General features: G+C 36.8%; 1 protein-coding gene and 1 long non-coding RNA gene across 5 annotated transcripts in view; one reads left to right on the top strand and one right to left on the bottom strand.

Moving 5' to 3' along the window:
* The window catches only part of CDH12 (cadherin 12), a 998,421-nt gene that overhangs the window by 274,200 nt on the left and 706,929 nt on the right, over nt 1–17,292 (bottom strand). For all 4 annotated transcript variants that reach the window (XM_082453738.1, XM_082453737.1, XM_082453739.1 and 1 more), the window contains one exon: nt 2,634–3,050. In XM_082453738.1, the coding sequence (XP_082309864.1) occupies nt 2,634–2,864 (231 nt within the window). In that variant the 5' untranslated portion in view covers nt 2,865–3,050. The remainder of the gene's footprint in view (nt 1–2,633; nt 3,051–17,292) is intronic.
* The window catches only part of LOC309656873, a 1,296,162-nt gene that overhangs the window by 953,967 nt on the left and 324,903 nt on the right, over nt 1–17,292 (top strand). The window lies entirely within an intron of this gene.

Raw genomic sequence — 17,292 nt, 5'->3', positions numbered from 1 at the left:
GAAAACTCAATCCTTATGCAAAATTAACTCACAAGAAACGAGTGCACTAGGACAACATGAAGTTATCTCACCATAGAAAAGTTTAGTGATTTTTTATATTCTGTGATCACATAGAGGAACCATATAAGCAGGAACTGTGTACGGTAACATCAGGGGACATCCATGCTTTGGAGTGTTTTCCTCAAAAGTTTCTAAGGCCCGTCTTGTGCCGAGGGCTATTTGTGGAGCAATGCCATCTGAGTGGGGTGCCCTGGGCTGGATTGGAATTGCTTGGGCTTCAGTAGACATTTCTCTCCTTTAAGGGTCTCTCTGACTTCCTGCTCAATTTTGGGGCTCACCAGGTACCATATGGACCTCAGGACTACCACCTATGGAGTTGTCCCAGGGCCACAAGACCAGGCCCTGATTCCTAGTAGACGGCCTGTCAAGGATATTACTCCTGCTAAATGGCACTGTATATTTTTTGCAAGATCACTAAAAATTGGACAGCCAGAATGGTACTCAAAGACTGATTTGATGTGACTCAAATTTTATATATAGATAGGTACCCCAGAGAAAATAAATTTGCTCAGGGCCCATACACCATAGTGTAATAGGGAAGAGCAAATCTGACTCCATATTAGATCTGTTTCTTTTACCTTTGTGCTCTGTTGCCTATGCTTAGTCATGCTGGCTCTGCACCTTTTGTAAAAGAATGTTGCCTATAGCTTGAAATATACAGGATAACCTATTCTCAAGACTCTGACCTTTAAGAGTCCATTCATGTAGAGATAAAAAGTTGCAGAACAGAGAATAACTTTTGTCTTGTTGGAGGTTTACAGGAACATCCTGACCCGACCTATGTGGACAGCTGCAAGAACAAAGGATTCCGACACCAAGAAGTTTGCAACAACTAACCACGCCCCTCCCCCACCTTGCCTTAAAAGTGCTTTGCTGAAATCCTTCAGGGAGCTCAGGGTTTTGGGGGCAGGAGCCACCCATCTGCTTGTATCGCCCTGCAATAAACCTTTCTCTGCTCCAAACTTTGACGTTTTGGTTTGTTTGGACTCACGGTGCATCAGGCACATGAACTTGTGTTTGGTAACACTAGGGCAACCCTGGCTACATGTTCATTTTCAACAAGGTTCTATCTGAAGACCTTCCCCACTGTAGTATTCAATATTTTAAAAATAAATTTCCAAAAGGTAAATTCTAAAATCATAGGGTAAAGAATTTAGATCTTGAATAGATTTGCTTCCTTTCAGCCAGTATTAGAATCATAAGACTCATCATGTTTCTCATTAGTTTAGGTTTTCTGAAACCTCTAGGGACTTTAATATTCCAGAGACATAATCTTCTATATCAGCTTCCTAATACTCCTTCTACTATGGTTTTCCATTTCTGTCTTTGGATTTATTTTAAACTCTCTTCAAACATAAATATTTTTATTAAAGCCATAGAAAAATCTTTTAGAAAATTAAAAAATGGAAATAACAAAATCAAAATACATAAAATATTTATTTTTCTGGAAAATATTCTGATATCATTGATAAGGTCTATCTATTATGGACGTGAGTCAAAAATTTTATGTAAGAAAAATAGCAGTGAAACATAAATGTGCTGAAACAGATAGTTGCCATCAACTATTTTGTGAAAAAATTTTAATTTCTTCAAAATTACAATAAGATTAAAATTTGTGTATTGTGTTGAGATTTATGTGTACATATCTGGGTTCCAGCATTTATTACTTTAGCCATAAATACTTCATAAATAGCTTGTAAAGCCTATAATAATGGAATTATTTATAAAGTATAAGCAAGCCAAATCAAATATAGAGCTTCCTCAACTTACAGTGGGGTTACATTCCAATAAACTCACTGTAAATTGAAAATATTGTAAGTCGAAATGCATTTAATACACCTATTCTACTGATTATCATTACTTAGCCAGACTTAAACATTCTCAGAACACTTACATTAACCTACACTCAGGAAAAATCATCTAGCACAGAGCCTATTTTATAATCAAGTGTTGACTATCTCATGTAGTTTACTGAATATTGTACTAAAAGTGAAAAACAGAATGGTTATGCGGGTACAGAATGCATACTGTTTTCACTACATTGTAAAGTTAAAAAATCCTAAATCAAACCATTATACGTCTGAGACCATCTATACTCCAGAACCACAATCTAAACGGTATATCATGTTTTTTAAGAGGGAGGGAAAGGGAGACATTCTGGTCATTCAAAGATACCAACAAAAATGTAGAATATTTATACCTGCTGATTTTTCCTGTCTCTCATTGGTAAACAATTCCGGAATGGCTATGACCAATAATGTGTTATAGTAACAGGTTTAAATTCATTTACACATATTAACTGCATGTCTTTGGCGAATAATGCCAAAAATAGGAACACAATGTATATTAACTTCATTAAAATAACCAGGGAGAATGGAAGCAAAGAGGAATTAAATGATATTCCAAAGCTTACCTGGGCCATTGAGTCAGGAAGAGAAACCAGGTCTCTCAGATTTCAATTCCAGTGTTCTACTCACTGGTTTGTTCAACTCCTGTGCCAAACATCCATACACAATACACAATGCATAAGCCCCCTTGCTATCAAGTTGTTATCAAAAGAAAAACGCCATTACCTTTCCCACATACTGAGGCTCGGAGCCCATGTATTCCTCCAGCACAAAAAATTGATTCCATACCCAGCCACGTTTAACTCGTTGGAAATGTGATCGCCGCCCTGGCAGGTGGATAACATTCTCTCTTGGTTCTGTGGCTAAAGTCTGTTGTGGCTGAGGTTGAAGTGGTGTTAGGAGACCTCCATCAAACAGGACCCAGAGCAGCAGGGATAAACAGTTCCTTGTAAGCATTGGCAAAAGCTTTCCTACAGCAGGGTAATAAAAACTCCAGCACTTAATGCAGTATTGTGGAATCCAGGTTTGAGGTGTCTGTGGCCTCTACCACTTAGCTCTCTCTTTTATTGCAGAAATGATAATGCAGGCATTAATCCTTTTGATGAAAAGGCTTCTGCTATATTATATTCCATCTAAAGGGACCTATAAAACAGATTAACAAAGATACATTAAACTGATAGAATTACATGATGATAGTCATCAAAACTTTCATCATATCTGCCAACATTTAAAGAAACAGAGAGGAAAGTCTTTAAAAGAATTATATTGGTAAATGGTCACTGCTTTTTAACCTGTTAACTTGGATAAAACATCTAAGTTTTTTTTACAGACTTGAAAAGTATGAGTTACAATAAAGCAAAAGGTATATCATAAATAGAAGCAATCATTTTTTCAAATTTAATAATCATTTTAAGAACAAAACAGGGATCACTATTTTTGTAATTGAAGTATAGTTGATTTACAATGTTTCAAGTGTACAGCAAAGTAATTCAGATATATATATATATTCTTTTTTAGATTTTTTTCCATTATAGGTTATTACAAGATATTGAATATAGTTCCCTGTACTATACAGTAGGTCCTTGTTGTTTATTTATTTTATATATAGTAGTGTGTATCTTTTAGTCCCGAATTCCCAATTCATCCCCGCCTTTCCCCTTTGGTAACCATATGTTTGTTTTCTATGTCTGTGAGTCTATTTCTGTTTTGTAAATAAGTTCATTTGTATCACTTTTTTTATATTCCACATATGAGGGATATCATGTATTTGTTTTTCTCTGTCTGACTTAGTATGATAATCTTTAGGTCCATCCAAATGACATTAGTGCTGCAAATGGCATTATTTCATTCTGTTTTCATGGCTGAGTAATATTCCATTGTATATATGTGCCACATCTTCTTTAACCATTCATCTGTCAATGGACACTTAGGTTGTTTCCATGTCTTGGCTATTGTAAACAGTGCTGCTACGAACATTGGGGTGCACGTATCTTTTTGTATTAGAGTTCTTTTCCAGGATCACTATTTTTAAAGTGAACTGAGGGTAGGATTTCACAAACGGCACAATTGACCTTTTGGGATGGATAACTCTTTGTCGCTGGGGAGCCAGCGTGTGCATTTTATGATTTCTAGCAGCACCACCTTTCCTTTACTCGATAGATGACAGCAACATCCTCTCTCACAGCCAGTTGTGACAACCAAAAAATGTCTCCAGACATTGCCAAATAAATATTCCCTGGGAGGAGCAAAATAGGCCAAGATTGAGAACCACAGATTTAGAGAATAAGGAAAAAACAAAGCAGTTTTAAAAAAGCAAAAGAATTCTCTGAAGTTAGAGAATAGGAAGAATAGGACCATGCAAGAAAGAACAACATAAATTACTAAACGTAAATGACCTTACTAAGATGTAAGTTATTGAGAAAATCTCAGATTGTTTTATAAGGCTCTATTATAAGCTTTAAGTTAAAAAAAAAAAATGTTTCTCTAGCCTTGGCGTACTAGAAACACTGGATACAAAGGAATCATTTTGTAGGTGGTGTGCAGCTCAGAGCAACCTTGGGTCCCTATCAGATGGACAACCTCTGCCCTGCATTTAGGTAAAATGAGCTTTGAACATCTCCTTACAACAAACACTTTTTTTCATTCGCTTATCTAAGGTTTGGGTGTTTACAAGGTACTAGGACCTTTCTTAAACAGTAGATAGGATAACAGACACAATCCTTCCCTCTCTTAAATCAGAAATGGAAAATAAATAGTCATAGAAAAGAAATGAGGGCAAATTTACCAATGCTGTAAAAAAAGAAAAAAAGAAAGCAAACAGAATATCCTGATGGCAAAAGTTAAGTGACCAAAACTTAAGATAGCAAAAGCCTGTTATAGGTGCCAATTGCAGGGAGACCAAAAGGTGAGAGCAGATCTATGTTCTGTAAGCAGCATGGGAAAAATGTGGCTCCAGCCAGGGAAGTTTCATGCATTTGGCACTAGGGGCCCATTGCCCACAGCCTGGGAAGTTTCCAAGGGCCAAAAATGTTGGAGGCCAGAAATTATGTACAGCGCTTCCAAAACAAGAGAACTAAAATCAAAATCAATACATATTCAATCACACGCCTATAAAACAGGGCATTTTGTCAACCTGTCAGTTGCAATTCGGTTTAATGATTATTCAGTTACATACAATATAATAAAAAGTATAATGCATGCTTTGCAAATATTCAAATTTAAACATTTAATGTGGGAGCAATTCACTACACTTGAGTTAAGATATGAGATGGGGAGGGTTAAAAGTTATACTTTGAGAGCATCCTACAAGGACACTCCCCAAAGGAGAAATAAAGCAGGATATATATTTTTTTCTGGCCTGAAGGGATGCACCTGTTAGCTACTAACAAAAACATAAACAGTACATATTTTATTGCATCTTTTCATTCTGGCAAAATAATGTTCATAAAAAGTTAACTTAGACATATATTGTGCAATGTGCTAACCACCAGCCATATGTGGCTGTCTAGTTAAAATTTAGCAAATTGATGTTGAGACGTGCTCTACTTTTCAATTATATACCACATTTCAAAAAACTAGTACAAAACAAAGAACGTAAAATCCCACTACTGATTCTATATTTATTAGTTGTTGACATGGTAATATTTTGGATATAGAAGTTAAATAAATATAAACCATTTAATTTGACCTATTTCTTTTTAATTTTTAGTGTGTTTACTAGAAAATTACAATTATAGATGCAGCTTGCATTTGTGATTTGCATTATTTTCTACTGAATAGAACTGATTTAAACAATAGAGTTTAAATCACACCTGCAATTTCTACTTAAGGAATGTATTCTTAACATTCAAAAATCGAATATCTAGCACAAACTGTGTCATGTTTGTGTGACAATATATTTGGGATGTCACACGATATTTGCAACTCTGTGCAATAAGCCTGTGTAAAAATAATGCACATGTTTTCCTCATCTGTTTTCAAGTTTAAATTACTAACGCCAAAAACTATAGTGTTTTAATTTCTTGAATTTTCCATCTTGTCCATGTTTCTTCCCCTACTCATGTCAATCCTACCCAGGCATATATACAGAACAGATGGGGAGATAAACCTGAGTAGAAAAGATGGATGGCAGGAACTCTAGCTCCCCAAACCTAGTCTATTATATATAATTAGGTTGTATTTTTGCCTTTCTGTTCCATTGATTTTTTCTCCTCCATTTTTTGGGGGGCATGAGTTATAAAAATTCAGACTTTAGGGCTTCCCTGGTGGCGCAGTGGTTGGGAGTCTGCCTGCCAGTGCAGGGGACACGGGTTCGAGCCCTGGTCTGGGAGGATCCCACATGCCGCGGAGCAGCTGGGCCCGTGAGCCACAACTACTGAGCCTGCGCGTCTGGAGCCTGTGCTCCGCAACAAGAGAGGCCGCGACAGTGAGAGGCCCGCGCACCGCGATGAAGAGTGGCCCCCGCTTGCCACAACTAGAGAAAGCCCTCGCACAGAAACGAAGACCCAACACTAACATAAATAATAAATAAATAAATAAATAAATAAACCCAAAGTTAAAAAAAAAAAATTCAGACTTTAGTGAGCATTGATACCTAAAGTTATTTCTTTAAACAGTGTCTTTTTATTTTATATTAGAGATTTTTGATATTGTCCAGTTGGCTATATTCATCATCAGTACCATCACTATGAGTCCAGATACCCTTTTCCCTTGGAAGTGGAGGTGTCTGAAATCTGAGTTTTGATCTCCTTTTAGAGGAATCTTTCAGAAATTCTAACTGGCCCACATCATCCTTCTTTTGTTACCTTAGGATGGATGTTTGTGATGTGAAGAAGAATGTGAAAGTAACATAAAAAGTATGTTTTTTCATAAGCTAATTCCTCAGCACTGTAAAGATTCACATCACCAAAAACAGCCCCTAAATGCACAACATTGTCATGAGGCTGAAGTGAAGAGGCGCCACAGAAGAGTACAGTGTGGCAGAAGATCCCCCCATTTCCCTCGCCTCGTGCCCACTTCTTGTTCTTTCCTTCGGTTCTCTCTGGACATATATTCTACTTAGCCTGCTGTGTTCTTCTACTTTTTCATGCATTTTCCTCATTTTCCTCTTTCTCTTTCTCTAAGTAGTCTGATCCTTACCCGTATCCCTGCCATCAAATTACTTTCTCCTTTTTTGTTAAAATATGTTTTGATATTTACAGGAATATTTATGTATGAGTAGTTTATTTTGCTGATATTTTCATTAGGATGGTGATGGCCAGGGGTGACCTCACAGGTTCTGAAGATATGCACTTAATCTTATTCTTTGCCATGAATGGTGCTGTTTTAGTATGAATTCTGCAGAAGGCAAAGCTTTTTAGGAACTCACATACCACATTGTAGTAGAAAGATCTATAATTAAAAGTGTAAAGCCTTCTCTCTGTACACTGAGGATGAAACACACAGCACCATGACTGTAGTTAACACTGTATTGTATATCTGGAAGTTGCTAAGACAGTAGATCTTAAAAGCCAGGATTTTTATTATGATGTTCATGAACTTAATAGGGCCTGCATGATCTACCTCTACACCATGCTAGACCCTTGCCATTCTCCCCTTCTCTCAAACCCTTTACTGATAAATAATATTATTATCAATAGTAATAATTTATATTACAGGTGTATTTGTATGATTATTTGTTCCACTTTTCTGAGTAGAGTGAACAGGGGCTAAGAGAGTAGCAATGATGTCTCTTTTGTCAGCTTTTCTCAGCTGTTCTGTTCCTGGCATCTACAACAGTGTATTGTAAGTACCAAAAAAGCATTTGTTAATTTTGAGGGAATCAGTCATCGAATGATAATAGCCAACTTTTATTGAAAACTCACTATGTTCCATATAATGTTGTGTGTTCTGTACCAGTACAACTGCTCTGTGAAGGAGGTGTTATTATACCCATTTGACAGATAGAATGGAGGAATAGAGAAGTTAAATGACTTGACCATTGTCCACAGACGAGTGCATAGCAGGCGGGTTTGAATCTGGGCACTCTGACTCAAGAGCCCATCCCCTTGGATTCTGTTCTCCACTATCCCTGAATGAATGAATGCATAAATAGATGAGAGCATCAAGGGTTTCAAATCCCAGCAAGACAATGAATATGAGCTTGAAGACCTGAGTTCCAATTACTTTTTCCAAAGCGAAGTAGTTATCTCAATATTGGGCAGCATAAAGTTTCTTAGACTCATTTAGATCTCCTGTGAAATTAGAAGATTTGAAGCAATTAGGTCAATATAGTTCCTTTGAAGTCAGGGGGTTCAAGACTCCCAGCCCTCACCCACCAGGATGTAAAAAGAGACACATAATTCTAGGCAGAGACAGAAGAAAAGAAAAAAAGCTATAATAGACATGGCCAGTGTGCTAACAGGACTGGATGGTGGCTGAAAATTCAGAAACGGCACAACAGCCCAGCTAATTCACCCAGCAAGGCGTTAGACAGGCCAGGTGACCCAAAGCACAGAGAAGGTAAGGCCCTTCCCAGCTGCCCAGCCTCTTCCCAGTTAGACTGAACTGGGGGTGCTGTGCTGGGGTCTGTCAGATGAGAGGGCAGCCTGTGGGACCTAAGTGATGACTCTGAATTTGGGGGTCACTTCCAGGCTTGGTATAGTTTTAAAAAATCATAATAAAAGAAATAAATGCAAAGATAGGCTTTGGAACAAGACAGATCTGAGGAATAATGTCTAATGACGTCATAGCATAGTTTTACGCTAAGTTACTGTCTGTCAAGTAGCATTTGAATTGTGGGGACACCATCAACAATATTCTTATGTCTGTAGAGCTAAATACAAGAAGAAATAAAATATATGTTAATCTCATCACTCAATTAGAACGTGTATACACATGCATTTCCTAACTCATGTTATTGCATTAGGATCCTAAAATCCGTTCCAACACTCTATAAAACTGTGGTGCTTCAGCGAACAGAGGAACAGATATTATTTTCAGTGTATGATGCTGCTCCCAGCAGATCCCAACCTCCGGCCACAGTTGTCAGCCGGGGAGCTTTTAAAGTGTTATATCACAACAAAAGTAATGCAAGGAGATTGAAGGACTCTGGTTCTTAAGTGAAAGAGAAACAACTCCCTCAGGCATGAAATATAGCCGAAATTACAAGGAAAAATTATGAGGAGCCATCAACCTGGGTACACTTGCCCCAGCACCAATGGTGCTGTCACAAGAGCAAGAACAGAGACTTGTTCTGAGGTGTCAGCACCCTATGGAAACATGGGAACTTTAAAGAAGACATATTTGTTACAAAGGACATCACCAGAGATGCGTTTTACTCCATATACTGGATTTCGGGCACAGTGTTTAAAATTTTACATTTGTCTATTATTCCTAAATTTTGTGGAGCCGAATTGGCTTTCCAAAGACTTTCCAAACCCAATGATGAGACTCTGGAGCCACATGTTGCTTTTAGCAGAAGGGAGATTTTACAAAATGGTCATATGTCAAAGCAGGGGTTAGTTAGATGTGAAATACCCAGTGACAGCTTTTCCGTTAAACGTGTCTTTAGAACTGAGAGATACTGAAGGCTGTGGTTTCTGTAGTTATTTATTTAATTTTGGGTGTGTTTGTTTTTAAGAATAGCTCTTGAAAAGGGGTCTACTTTATATAAATTACACTGAAAGGGTCTATCTTTGTTAGTAGATGTCTTACTAGGTTGACAGGTATGTTAATTATTACAAGTGGTTCCCTATCATGGGTAACATTCTAAGGCTAACTGCATATAGGATAACTCTTTAATGGCGACTATGCCTATGACCTATGGAATAATTTTTCAAGGGTACTTCTTAAATATTATATATATATACATATATATGCACACACACACACACACATATATATATGTATATATATATATATATATATATATGAAGGTACTTTTTGGAATACATTGGGGATGAGAAAATATCCCTACCACACCTCTCTTGGTCCTAGTAAGCCCACACCAAAAGGAAATTTTACACTCTCTCTGGTGCAGCAAAAATCTTAACCCCAACTCTTCTGTTTTACAAACTTAACACTGAGAAGTAGAGAAGTATGGATGGTAAACCCACTTCCATTGTCTCTTAGAAGTTAAATAAAGATGCCTGAAGGTGATAATTACTCTATGATCTTTATCTGTGGAGTTCATTAATCCTTGCTCTCTGACTTATCCAGACCCTACTCTTTACTATATATATATATATATATATATATATATATATATATATACATATATATATATACACACACACACACACACACACACACACACACACACACACACAGTAAATGATATGATACTTGTATCACCAATAAGCTAAGAAAAAATATCTGTGGGAGAAAAAAAAAAGAAACTCAACATTGGACCTCTTTCCAGTATGGCTGACAAGGAACACAATCTCTCTCCTTCCCTCTCTCAGAAGACAGATTTGAGTACACATTTACATTCATGGTGTTATTTTTAACTGCATTGTTAGAACACCCTTGACGTGATGTTCTGAAAAAGGCAGTTTACCTCTTTGGTGTTCCCCTGCAAAATCAATAACAACAGTCTACTCATGAGAAATACATTAGACAAATCCCAACTGAATGACATTCTATAAAATGCCTGAGCAGTACTTTTGAAAACTTTGAATGTCATCAAAAACAAGGAAAATCTTGGGAATTCCCTGGTGGTCCAGTGGTTTGGACTCTGAACTTCCACTTCAGGGGGCCCAGATTCAATCTCTGGTTGGGAAACTAAGATCCCGCAAGCCACACAATGTGGCCAAATAAATAAATAAAGGCACGTCTTGTTTAAAAAAACAAAAACAAACAAAAAAAAAACAAGGAAAATCTGGAAAGTTGTCATAGCCAAGAGATACCTAAGGAAACATGAAAACTAAATGTAACAGATGGGATGCTGGAACAGAAAAAGGACATTAGGTAAGAGCTAAGAAAATCTGAATAAAGCATGGACTTTAGTTAATAATAGTGTGTTAATATTTATTATTTAATTGTAACAATTGTATCATGCTAATGTAAGATATAATCTCAGAGGTGCTGGATATATGTGAATTCTCTGTACTATTGTTTCAATTTTTCTGTAAATTTAAATGTGCTCAAAAATAAAGTTTATTTTAAAAAAAAAGAAGAGGAAAGCATGGGATTCAGTAATAAGAAGAAAGGCAAAGGGAATTTTCAGCACAATAATAGAGAGGAATTTTAGGAAGAAAACTGTATATAGGCTCAGGGAGCACCAGTCCAGATTAAAGAGAAGAAGAATTCCAAGAGGTATAACACCAAGGAGGAGAAATTAATGAATTAAAATGAATGAATTACATAGTGTTTTTAAATGGCAGAGAAGAAATTCACACTTTGTTGGAAAGTGTGTTGATGAAATAATGATTAATACATAGAAAAAAGAGGCAATTATTCATTCTTAGGAAATAAAGAAAAAATTACCAGAGATGTAACTCAATCATAAAGTGATTATATTCAAGGATGAGACTACAATTTTTGAGGCATTTTGACCTTACCTATTTACCACATAAAACAACACCCTGATGCAAATATTCACTAGAAATTTTTGTTTACAAAGCTTCAGTATAAAACCAGTTCTTAATATATTGAAACCATTTATGTAAATTAAGAAATTGTGATTAAATAAATGAGACTTTTAAATATTTTATCATAAAAACGGCTGAGATTTCATTACCTGGAGTCTTGGCTAATGGCTAAAAAATTGTACAACCTACTTCCTACCAGACACAGGAGAAATTTACACAGAGTAAGGGGGCAAAATTGGGAGAAAAAGAACTTCTTTAGAGTTCTATTCAGAGACTGCCTTGTAAATGATAGAAATCTTAGTAATAGTAGTAATTCAAGAGCTGAAAGCCACAGGATCTCCATTTTTATTACCACTTTCACGATGCCTGGAAGAAGGATATCTTACATTGGAAAATAGTTTGGATTTTTATATTGCATTCAAATTCTGTATCAAAAAAATAAGGGAAAAATGCTCTAGCTGTGATAGATTGAGGAAAGCTTACAGGAGGCCAGCCACAAGGGACTGATGGAGAGCTGCTTAGAAAATCAGCTTAGAGTAAGACTGGATTAAATCACAGTTCTAGCAAAAGAGCCAAGATTATCTGAAGGATGTTAAACTTCATCACAACGCTGAGTAGTCTTCCTGAATTCCTAGTTTTATGAGGCTAATCAGTACTGAAGGGAAAAAAGCAAATTATAATGTGTACATTTTGAGAGCAAAACTAAATAGGGTGTAGGTGCAATACTTCAGAATAGCACAGTGAGGGGTTCAGTAGACACTCTTCAGAGCAAAACAGCAATTTTACTAAGAAAATTATTTTATATACACTACCAAATGTAAAATGGATGGCTAGTGGGAAGCAGCTGCATAGCACAGGGAGATCAGCTTGATGCTTTGTGACGACCTGGAGGGGTGGGATAGGGAGGGTGGGAGGGAGGCTCAAGGAGGGGATATGTGGATATACGTATGCATATAGCTGATTCACTTTGTTGTACAGCAGAAACTAACACAACATTGTAAGGCAATTATACTCTAATAAAGATTAAAAAAAAGAAAATACAATTGAAAAAATAAACAGTCATTTAAAGTCGCTGGAAGCTGTCTTAAGCATATACAGCAAATGGAGAGACATTCATTTGAGGAAGTCTACTAAATCTTGGTAAGAACCGAAAGAGTCTGTGACATTGAGCCATGACCTGCTTTCTTAGATGATATTATTAAATTTATATGTCCCAGGTCTGTGCTACAGAAGCTCTCTACTTTGGACAGGAGCAACTAAGAAGTTGGAGGCTCTTTACCCAGCTCTTAATCTCAAGCTTGGGTTTCGTCTTGGGAGGAAAAGGCTGGCAGTGGCGTTTCACATCCCTCCTCCCAAGTCCTGTGTTTCAGAAATGCTGTCTCAGGCAAGTGTGGTGGAAAGAATAAGACTTCCTTTCTCACTAGCTTCCATTCAGAGAGTGAAAGCTCTACTCCAGGCACACCTGGTTGAGAATAGAGGGGCCCGCCCTAGCTCACTTGTAGGGCAAAGTTTCTGCATTTGTAAGGGCAAACTGAGAAGACCAGGGGTGGCAACCCCCTATCACCACCATCACCAATGGCCACTCATAGCATGAGGATGGCACTGCAGGAAGAGCAGGTCCTGGCTCCCAGCTCTGTTGCAGAGCTTCAGGTATTCTTCTCAAGAGAAAGGAAGGCCAAAAGGATAAAGAGCTCCAGGGCTGTGTTTGAGAGGACACCCTTTATTTCTAACAGAATGCAAACTCCTTGTCCAAGAGTGCTGTTGAAACAGTGGAGATCTTTGTGCAGAGCAATTAAAGATTTTGGTAAATCTATGATACAAACAGAATGCAAGAGCAGCCAGGAGTTTAATAGAACCAAGAAAAGGATAACCAAGAAGAGCCCTTTGGGATCAGTCAATTCTAGGGATTGGGAAGGCTGTGCACGTGTGCTAAGCTGTACTCACTCACTAGAGATCACTACCGGGAATGAAAGAGATGTGAAAGCACTCCCCAGCCTGCAGCCAGACCATCAACATGGGTCGGGGGCGGCGGGGAGGGGTCGTTTCACTGGCACAAGGAGCTTAAATACAACTTCATACCAAACATCAACTGAGCAATAATCTACTCTGACCCAGGGGCAACTCCTAGGAATCCAGACTTAAAAATTATACTCATCCCTTGCAGTCATGAAGAATGTGTATCCCCAGTACTGTGCCCTCTCAGAAGTAATTAGAGATAAAATCTTTAAGTACCAGTTCCCAACTAAACATGGAGCAAAAAATGCAAATTTATTACTCAGTAATAGCAGCCTACAAGTCACACAGATATCCAACGGCAGAGGGTAAAAATCTGACCAGCTAAGGGGCTTAAGCACAGCCACTGACAAATAGGTGGCTTCTGCTGATGCAGGACCAATACCATATGTAGCCAGGTTAAAAGATCAACGAGAGAAACCAAACTTGAACAGAAGTCACACGTTGTAGATGTAATATACATTTCCAAATAAATTCACCCAATTCACTAAACAAATAAATGACCAAGCAAACAACAGCAAGAACGACCTCCACGGGAGAGGATTGGAGGTTCAATAATCACTGCTGCTACAATATATTATTTATAAAGCCCAGTTTTCAACACTTACAAGACATGCAAAGAAACAGGGAAGTGTGACCCACATACTGGGAAATGAGCAGTCAGAGAAATTAGCCTTTGAAGGGGCCTAGATGATGAACTTAGAACGCAAAGGGTTTAAAGTAACTATTGTAAACATGGGCTTCTGAGCTAACAGGTATCAACCTGCAATGAAGACATACACACCCTGGGGGCCAATTTACAGGGTCTATCTTTGGCTCATTTACACAGCACCATGCAATGGAATATTATTTGGACTGAAAAGGAATACAGTACTAATACATGCTACAACATTGATGAACACTTAAAACACTGAGCTAAAAGAAAGAAGCTAGCCACAAAAGACCACACATTGTATGAATTTCATTTATATGACATGTTCAGACTAGGCAAATATATAAAGACAGAGGGTAGATTAATGGTTGCCAAGGGCTAGTACGTGGTGTGAAGTGTGAGGAGTAATTGCTAATGGGTTTGGGATTTCTTCCAGGTAGGACAAAAGTGACCTAAAATTAGATTGTGGTGATGCATAATTATATGAATATACCAATAAAACACTGAATTGCATAGTTAAAGTGTGTGAATTGTATGGTATGGAAATTATATCACAATAAAACTGTTACCAACACACACACACACACAAATGACCAAATGGTGAACTTCACACTCAAGATTTTGGACTGTAGTTAGGGCACCTGAAATTGTCTTTGTTTCTTGAAATAAACTGAATCAAGCAGGGTCACAATGCACGTGCTAATAGATTTTACATGATAGTGATCAGTGCCTGCCTCAATACTCACATATGGCACATATTTGAGAATCTGCCCACTGATTTACCACTGCTAGTACCTAAGGGTTTCAACATGACCACCTAAGCAGCATGTACATCCTCTAAATTTTTACAGAAATCATCTGTGCTGGAGATAGTCCCACATTTGTTTCATCAGTGCTGCTTCATGCTTCAATGGGAATCAATAGACATGCTGTTAACGTATGATTTTCTTCCAGCACACAAAGAAAGTGCATTCCTTTCAAATATTACTGGAGGCATTGAACTTGTGTAAAAGAGGGGTTTGAATCCATGCCTTGACGTACTTGCTAGACTAATCCTTGAAAGCACCTTTACAGATTCCCCACAGGAATCTGAACCACTGTGAGCAAAAGAGACCTTGGGTTGCAAAAATAAATATCATGCTACTCTTGATGGAGAACCACAAAGATTTCAATAATACCAATAGTTAATGGAGTGAGGAGTTTTACTCACCAGAATTCCAGAGGGACTAAATCCAGGAAGAAAATGAGGCTAAGATTAGCACAAACTATATTTCTAAAAGGAATGAAATAAGGAAGAAAGTAATGACTACAGGACCATCATGACAGGGAGGGGACACCAGGGGGTAGGAGTAGGTGAGCATGGGGGATGGGAAAGGGAAGAGGGAGGAGATTTGGGGGCTGGGTGTTAATTTGGAGGGTTTTAATGGGCATAAGAAGGCATCAGGATGACTCAGCTACATATCAGTACAGATTTCAAGACACAAAAATAATTGAGGCTACAAAGCTATCGATTGGATTTCTAAACACCAAGGAAATATTTTGTCTTTCTCAAGTAAAAAAGTACTTGTATGTACTAACCAATTTTTAAAATGATTTTCTTATTTCTAAACCTTAAATGTAATACTAGAGAGGTTTTTCTTGTATATTATTGGAGGGATAATGAGGGATATGTTCAGGTCCATGAATCGGTATTGGATTTTAATTTTTCAAGTAGAAAAATAGTGGGGTTGGAGAAGAAAAGGAAGAAGAGCTATTACAGGAAAAGAAAAACAGTAAGCAGCACACATTCTCTAATTCCATAATTCCAGACAATACTGAGATTGCACAAAGCTTGCAAGACTTCTTTTTCCCCTTAGAATTACCTCAAGTTCTTCTTTAACTCTTACAAAGTTAAAGTTAACTCTTTAAAGATAACTCTTCTTTATCTCATTACAAAGCTTCAAATGTGGGTCTCCATAACTCTTACATAACTCTCTTTAAAGTCTTATCCATATTGCTATGGCTTCTTTATCTATTATATGCCACATTATTATTTTTTCATTTATAAAACCCACTCTTTAAATATATATATTTAAATTATAAATTACTGTATTACAGGGTTGATTTATTAAAATATCCCTGTATGTCATGGTCCTCCTGATTTTCATATGCCACAGGACAGAAATGCTTTTCTTCTTTTGGGAACCACCCTATAATTTCACTTATTTAAATATATTTTATTTATAACTCAATTATTTAACCAGTTGAGGGATACATATTATTTACCAAGGTACCAGCTGTGTCATGTGAAATTTATTTACTATAGAGTATTATTTCCAAATTATACCATTAATTTTGCTATAATATATAATTATTGATATTTAATTATGAAAATCACATATTCCCTCTGTACAACAATTTGAAAATACAGCATAACATAAAATTAAAATTACTTATATTGACACCTGGATTTTTGCTCATTTCTTCAGCATACAAATATTTTTTCAGCACCTAATATCTTCCAGGCACAATTTTAAACACTGCAGCCTGTCTCTGAACAAAACTGACACAATTTCCTATCTACATGGTGCTTTCACTAGGAAGATAATAAAAATGATGTTGATGTAATTATTTGAATATTTTATTCCCATATTTAAAACATTGATCATGTATTCTATGTGTTATATGTTTATGTGTGTTATAATGGAAAATGTATAATCAATTTGCAAGATTGTAGAACATTATTTTTATTTTTCTTCTATTTGCACATTTCTTAAACTTTCTTAATATCAGGATCTCATTAGAGAACTTTTAATGCAAAATTGACTCTTACATTTTTCTAGAATATAGAAGTATAGTGTGCCCAGTGTTCCTTTGGACAATAGCCCCATCTATCTTAGACTTCAAGTATGCCTAGAAAGATTTTCCACTTTTCTAAGAATTATTAAATACAAATGGAGACAGTACAAATGAAAGTAAATAAAATAGAAGAGAAATTGTCAAAAAGTGAGCTTATTTTAATATTGTAAATCAAAGGAAGTAGTAAACTATTAATTCCAAAGAATTCCATACAAATGATGTAATTCTATAAACTATAGATGAGGAAACTGGGATACATGTAGCAGACAGATTTCTATTAACGGTATACTTTAGGGATTGGCAAATATTT

Source organism: Balaenoptera physalus (assembly GCF_965194825.1).
Source record: "Balaenoptera physalus genome assembly, chromosome: 3".
Classification (NCBI taxonomy): Eukaryota; Metazoa; Chordata; class Mammalia; order Artiodactyla; family Balaenopteridae; genus Balaenoptera; species Balaenoptera physalus.
The sequence above is the reverse complement of the archived record's forward strand: the minus strand, read 5'-3'. Positions and strand labels throughout refer to the sequence as shown.